General features: G+C 38.2%; 1 protein-coding gene across 4 annotated transcripts in view; it reads right to left on the bottom strand.

Annotated features, from left to right (window-relative positions):
• The window catches only part of Pcnx1 (pecanex homolog 1), a 134,443-nt gene that overhangs the window by 55,886 nt on the left and 70,607 nt on the right, over window positions 1–7,950 (bottom strand). For all 4 annotated transcript variants that reach the window (XM_023703281.1, XM_023703279.1, XM_023703283.1 and 1 more), the window contains one exon: window positions 5,899–5,990. In XM_023703281.1, the coding sequence (XP_023559049.1) occupies window positions 5,899–5,990 (92 nt within the window). The remainder of the gene's footprint in view (window positions 1–5,898; window positions 5,991–7,950) is intronic.

Below are 7,950 nucleotides of genomic sequence, written 5' to 3'. Positions count from 1 at the left end.
GATTTGAAACTGTCTCATTGCTATGTTTATCAATAAAACTTTGAAAAGAAAAAATAAATAAATAAATAAATAATGAAAAAAGAATATATATACTAAAATCTCATTCATATGAAATTAAAGAATTATAAACATAATCTGTAGTGAGAGAACAAGACCACAAGAATGACGAGCAAGAGAAAGAACAAGAAACTGGGAGGAAAATGAGGGAATTTTCTGGGATGATGTAACTTTTGTGTCTTGATAGCATGTAGACTACACAAGTGTATGCATTTGTCAAAAGTTTGCAATTTTATACCTAAGATACTTGAATTTCACTGTAAGAAAATTTTGTCCCAATGATAAAACAAATATTTAGAGGAGAAAAAGGCATCTTTATTTACTGCTGTCAGACAAAAGAGTATCCTTAAATTTATCTCAAAAGAACTACTTAAAATAAAAATTTAGAATTACTATATATTCAAAGAAACTCACAAACACCTCCTGTTGCTTATGTTCCTCAAATTCGTGCTGAAATCCTAACTCTCACCAGGCCAGGATCAAGAGGTGGCTACCTTCAGAAGAAATCATGAGGGTGCAGCCCTGTGCCTGGGATCAGAAAAGCTCTCTGAGACGCCGTGAGCCAACGGCGCTGGCCTGAACCTGCAGGCTGCTGGCGGAGCAGTTGGGCCCACTCTACGACACGGGCTTCACTACAGCTACCGGACTAGACACCTCCCTAACCTACACAAGACGCATAAAGAGAGAGCAACTACGACCTCCACTGCCTAGGGGAAAAAAAGAAAAACATTCCTCCGTGGGTTTTTTAATGATCTGTGATTCAGATATGGGAGATGGGATGGAAACTATGAAAACAAACAGCCTAAGGAAGCAGCACAAAAATCCAAAGATTAAAAGATAAGTTTGCTTTACCATGTTAGTAGGCCTTGATTATTTTGTCTAATTTTTTTTGGGGGGGGCTTATTACATACTGGTCCAAATTCTCACAATCATTTCAAAGTATAAAAAACTAACTATTCAAAACATAAGAAAGTAAGTGTTCACTAAAGTCTCTTGGTGACTTTCACTATCCACAAGCAAACGATATTTTCTAATTTTCTGCTCTTCCATCATTATCTTATGTCCTTGAGTAGAATAAAGCCTTTGGGTACGAATTGGTTTCTAAAAAGAGCACAAAGAAAACACCAAATTTTAGCCATTTATTGAAAAAAACTCAAGCATGTCCTGTGTATCATTTGTTCTCGGATATCTCTCTTCACTAGCACATATAAATCTGTGTTGTTTTGGATGCATAACATCCCATCCTATGTGTTATGATTTGTGTGTGGATGTCCCCCAAAGCCCTATGCAGTCATGGGGGTGTGCTTCCCCAATCTGTGACTGACTCATGGTTCAATGCCGGGATTAAGGGTATGAGTGCTACACCTGCCTTAGGGTGGTTAGCCTGCAAACAATGTAAGGGACACAAAGGCTTGCCCCCGCATGTTCGTGTTCTCTCTCTCTCTCTCTCTCTCTCTCTCTCTCTCTCTCTCTCTCTCTCTCTCTCTCTCTCTCTCTCTCCCGTTTTTGCTGTTTTCCACTGCCATGAACTGCTGCCCCTCTACTATGCCACCTTGCCTTAGAGCCAGCCAATTATGGACTGAAACCTCTACAAACCATGAGCTAAATGAATCTTTCTCCTTTTAACTTTTAGTGTCATATATTTTGTCTCAGCAACAAGAGAAAAGTAATTAATATATATGGCTGTACTATAATTTAATCCATCACAAATAACAGCTATTAGGGTATCTGCAAATTTTTACTGTTCCATACACTTTTACAATGAAAGCCTGCACACAACCTTTGGTCATGTAGTGACTGAGTTTGTATATTTGTTAGATTAAAACTAAACTTGCCAAGGTAAAATACTATGCCCCGGAAAAAAGGAAAAAGCTACCTTAAGACACCAGGAGTCTACCTAGCAGAGCTCCAAGCGCTCCGGTTCTGCCATACAATAAAAACAGAGACGACCATAATAAACTGAGCTGAACACGAGGCTGCACATGTTGGTCCTAGGGCTGCAGCTTCAACTAACAATATGCTTTCCAAAATGAGACTCAAAACATGTATCTAAGGCCTATGAGAAAGTGGTGCACGTGGGAGAAACCAGATTGAGCCTCACGGTCTCCAGGCTTTGGGGCTTAACTCCAGAATCTTTCTCCTCACCATAAATGCAATCAAGTATTGGATCTCTTTAAAGTTAAGCCTCAGAAAGAGCTCTCACTGCATAAGTTCCCCTACTATATAAAAAGAACAAACACAGCTCTTTAATATCTACTCAAAGTAAACGTAATCTGACTCCCAAAAGGCCACGAAAACCACTTTTGTTATGAACTCATCAATATTATACTCACTGCCAAATTCAATGAAAAATTTTTTCCAATTCTTTTGCCTTTGAAGCTTTCTTTGTGGGGATCTTAATCTGTCTAGTATAATAGCAAAATTTCCTAGGTTTTTACCCATTTTCTTTTTCTATCCAGATTAGTAATCTTCTTGTATTTAATTCTACTCCAGGTGAGAACACAAGGTCTTTCCATCTGATCTCTCCTGCTTAGACTTCAATTTTCCAACTGCTAGAGACAATCCTTAAAATGCAACCATGATCATTTCATGTTCTACCTCAAATATACTGTCTGACATCTTCACACAAATCGACTCAGGACAAAAGGTATTCAAAGTCCAGTCCCCTGTCTACCCTCCCGACCCCCTCGAAGGCCCACTTTCCTCGAGTACTAAGCCTCAGTAATTCCGAATCAGTTGCAATTTAATCTTCACTGCACGTTTCCTTTCCAGCTCCATGGAGTTGTATCAACTAGCTAATTCCTACTGTACTTCAACATTTGATTAAAATAATCTCCTTGAAAATGGTCTTTATTTTTTAATTTTAGGATAATCAGGTAGATAACAAAGAAAATATAAACAGCACTCTTCTGTGAAAAAATAAAACAAAATTTCATAATAATATAGAGAACAAGTTATACTATACATGATGATCTTGGAATGGCTAAATGCTACTCTCAGTGCAAGTCATAGACAAAAAGATTCTTACAAAGAAGAAACCAAAGAACAAAACTTCCTTTTCAATGAACAAAACAGATGTATAAACAAAAACTAGCATGAGAGAATGGAATAATGTGGGGTATTTCAACTTCTCCCTACATCCTATTTATCTACTATTTTGTGCTTTCTCTCACACACACTCATATATATGTGTACATGTAAATATATGTATATACATGCTAGCTCATGTAAAAGAAACTGTGATATTTAAGCACATGTGCCTGACTTATTTCACTCAGTACTATAATTTCAAGTTACATCCATTTGCCTGCCAGTGTCTCAAGCTTATCTTTCTTTATGGCAGAAGAGCACTACTCCATTGTGTATAATACATTTTTCTTCATCCATCTGCTGATGGTCATATATAGATATGTATGTATCCCTGTAACATTCCCTCTTCTGGGAAGATAGAAGAGGGATAGCTCGGTCAAAAGGAAGCCTATTTTTAATTTTTTGAGGAACCTCTACACTGATTTTCTAGTGGTTTTTACTAGTTTGCCTTTCCATTAACAATGTAGAAGTTCTTTTCCCCCACATCCCCACCAGCATGTGTTATCTAACTTCCTGATGATGTCATTCTTTCTGGAGTAAGATGGAATTTCAGTGTGCTTTAATTTGCATTTCTCTGATGGTCACTGATGTTGTACAGTACGTCCATGACTTACAAATGGGCATCCTCTGGAGAAGTATTTGCTGTGCAGCAGGATTCATTCCTAAACCCCAGCATACTGCTAAGTGACAAAGTGAGTCTTACAAAGTGTACCTGTGAAAGTTTGCAACGTGAATGTTCCTAAAACAGGGATTTAGTGTACTGGCCATTTCTTCTTCTACTATTACTACTACTACTACTACTACTACTACTACTACTAAGTACCTATTTGCTTCAGTTGTCCACTTCTAGGCAGGCTTTTGGGAGGTCTTACTGTTTTCAGTTCTTTATATACTCTAGATGTTAGTGTTCTTGTCTGGGGAACAGCTGGCAAATTTGTTTTTCTATTTTGTAGGCTGTCTCTTCACATTTTTCGTTGTTTCTTTTGCTGTGCAGAAGCTTTTAAATTTGGTAAGATCATGGGACATGGTGGCACACACCTGTAATCCCAGCACTTGGGAGGCTGAGGCAGGAGGACCATTGTGAGTTCCAGACCAGCCTGGGCTACAAAGTGAGCTCAAGGCCAGCCTGAGCTGCATAGAAAGACCCTGTCTTTGTCTCTCTCCATCTCGCCATCTGATATGATCTCATTTGTTGATTCTCAGTAATACTTCTTGTGTCATTGGGTTCTATCCAGAAAGTCTTTACAAGTCTACAAGAATTTTACCTATTTATCTTCCAGCAGATGAAATGTTTCTGTTTTAACATTTAGATCTTTGGTCCATTTAGATTTTAGTTTAGTATGTGGGGAAATATGAGTCTAGACTTAAAACTTCTGTACATGGATATCTAATTTTCCCAGCACCATTTTTTTAATGAGGCTCTTTCTCCTCCAGTGTACGTCTCTGGATCCTAGAAAATGGTATTTAATCCCTCTGAGCTAAATAAGATAGTCAGTTTATATAGCAATGGCATTCTGTTTTCATTATTCTGTAATGAACATGTTGGTTGCCTTAGTAATTATATCCATAAGCACTTGAAATGCATTTAGCATAGTTCTTGCCACACAGTAATTGCTTTTCAAATGATACTAAGTGAAGCAAAGACAAGTGCTGTGAGTCTTTTTTTGTAGGTTTTATAACCCTTCCCCTCTGCATCCCTTGTACAAACTGTTAAAAAGAATAAAACAAAACCCATCAAATATGTGTGAGAGGTTATCAACTGCTTATCACAAAAGTTTAAGAATTTTTATGTTTACATCTTGGTGAAGATATTTTAAAAGGGAGTTCATAAGGCTAACCCAGATCTTTCAAGGGCCAGCAAGATAGCTCAGCAGACTAAGCGCCTGCTTGGGCAAGCACAGGGACTGGGGTTCGATCCCCAGCATCACATGCCAAGCTGGCCCCACCCTCAGATGCGCTAAGCCAGCCACTGAGACGTGTGTGGCAGCACATGCCTGTGATCTCAGCGCTTGGGAGGCTGAAAACAGGAGGTTCACTATGAGTTTGAGCTCTACAGTGAGGCCTTGCACCAAATACATTTAAAAAAAAATTTTAAAAACCCAACTGAATCAGATCTCTCTAACCCAAAAATGGCATTAAAGTTTAGTATTAATATTTATAGTATGGGGCTGATGAGATGGCTCAGTGGTCTAAAGCACCTACTTAGAACAAGCTAAACTAAGCAAAACACAGGGACCGCGGTTCAATCCCCCAGCACCACATGCCAGCCAGCCCCGCCCCCAGTGGGCTGAGCTGTCCACACACACACAAAATAAATAAATAAATAAATAAATAATATTTATAGTACATACCTTAAATTGCAGCCTTTGAACTTATTCTGAAAATTGCAAATGGCTTGATATGAAAAGCAGACATACAAATTCTTACCTAAAAACTAAATTTAATTTCATATTCTATGATCATGTTTCTAATATCAACCTATGATGACTGTATGAGAAAGAATTCTCTTTTAATAATGGTTAACGATAAATGCTTTCAGGGTTGGGCACAGAGCTCAGGGTCAGAGCACCTGCCTGACATGTGAGAGGCCCTAGGTTTCAACTACTTTCAAATTCTAAGTAAATGAAAATATGATGTCCAACATATGAAGATAATGAAAACCGATGATAAAAAAGCATTCAGTCAACGTAACATAATTCTCACACAGAAATGCAACCTGCAGAACAAAGCATACGACCGTTCATTGCTCACCTTTAAAGCTCCATAACACAGTCCATACAATAAGGCCACTGCCACAATACTACAGACAAAACTGTAAAGTGCTGCAAGCAGGCTTGTGGTGGCTAGACAGTAAAGGAAGAGAGCTTTTATAAGCATCTGTGCAAAAAAATTAAAAGGTCAAAGAAAATTCAAAATATTACATTACGTATGATAAAATACACCTGTTTGACTTTTAAACATTAAGTTATTTCACCCTGTATTTGCCAAAGACGTTCATCTTTTTCTTTTTTTTTTCCCCCCCGAGACAACAGTCACTTTGCAGTTTAGGCTGGCCTTAAACTCATTTTGTGGCCCAGGCTGGTCTTGAAGTCCAAATGGCACTCCTGCCTCAGCCTCCTAAGTACTGGGATCACCAGCATGTACCACCATCCCTGGCTATTGCCAAAGACTTGGACATATCAAAGATTTGCTATCTTCAACCTTTGATATAAAATACACTCCTCTCACAGCAGACAAAAATACCAATGGTATCTTCAAGATACATTGAATAAATACAAAAAAAAAAAAAAGGGAAATGAAGTTTGCAGATTGCTGAGATATAAGTCTGTATAAAAATGTTCTTTTACCCACCAAAATGCTTGTATTTCCATGTATTAATTCTCACAAAAAAAAAAATTCAGATCTGACTACTAACATTAACAACAACAACAAAGAAATCCAATGGGATTGTTGATAAGAAAATACAGGGATTATTAAGATGGCTAGACTTGATTTTTAAAACGTGACAGATTTTAACTTATATTATTATCATAAAAGAAATCTACAGAAAAATTCTCTTTATGACAGATTAAAAATATAAAACCTTGCACAAGTTTGTAAATAATACAACAAAGTCTATTCTTACAAATTACCTACACTAAGCCCTTACCACACTATTTAACTGTAACAATGCTAACAGTCCCTAGATACTAACAGTCTTTTTTATCTGTTAAGCTAGGCTGCTTTATCAGCTCTATTTCATATTAATGCCTCCAAAACTTTTTTAAAATAATAGAAAAAATTAGTATAATACACAGCAACAACAAAAGGTTATTTTGTATTTAAAAGTTAAGCCATAATATCAACATTTTATAAGGAGAGATGATTGTAGTGCACACACAGTACTTGGAACATAAAGACAGCAAATATGAAGTGTGAAGAAACAAGACAAAGTGATAGCATTTTCCTTCCTTTTCAAGTATTTTCTGCAATTGCATCTTCCTCTGTGGGTAAAATGTTAAACGGTCACAGTAAACAACAGCAAGCCATGGTAGCTGCGAATAAAGTGCTGCACATCACTGTCTATTCCAGAGTAATACTAGCATGGTATTTTTTAAAGAAAATGAACATTTGATAGGGGAATAGATGTCCTAAGTTATCAAGTTATAGCTATATATCATACTCTAAAAAACAAAAACATTACTTAAAAATCTTATTTAGTTAAAAAAATGCCGTTAGATTCTGGTTTTGATTTTCTATTTGAAAGATAAAGCTCTGAAATAAAAAATATGGACATATGAAAGGAAAACAACACTTCAAATCAGACCTCTATTTGAAAGAGATCTTTTACAAGTATCTCAGGTTTGTATATCAATTTCAAGTAAACGTTCTGTAGTAGTCATCCTCCTTTCTGCAGGTTTATTTTAAATCTGAGAGAAAGGAAGACACCAGCCACATTCGCATCCCTTCTACACAGAACACCGCTGAATCGTTCCGCCTGACGATCACTTCTGTTGAGCTCTCACCGTGTGCAGTCTGCACCTTAAACTTCTCCGTGTGCACGTGTGTGTGCGGGAAAGGCCAGGGCAGCGCTCGGCTCCCAGCCCGTGTGCACCCCCACTCGCGCTTCGAACTCCCAGCCCGTGTGCACCCCACTCGCGCTTCGGGCTCCCAGCCCGTGTGCACCCCCACTCGCGCTTCGGGCTCCCAGCCCGTGTGCACCCCACTTGCGCTTCGGGGCTCCCAGCCATCATTTCATCACCCGCGGCACTCAGCGCCATGTTCCTAGCTTTCCCTGAAACTGCACGCTTGATTGCTTGCTCC

The sequence above is a fragment of the Octodon degus genome, unplaced genomic scaffold (genome assembly GCF_000260255.1).
Source record: "Octodon degus isolate 3935 unplaced genomic scaffold, OctDeg1.0 scaffold00007, whole genome shotgun sequence".
Classification (NCBI taxonomy): domain Eukaryota; kingdom Metazoa; phylum Chordata; class Mammalia; order Rodentia; family Octodontidae; genus Octodon; species Octodon degus.
Note: the sequence above shows the minus strand (reverse complement) of the source record. Positions and strands in the feature narration are given on the sequence as shown.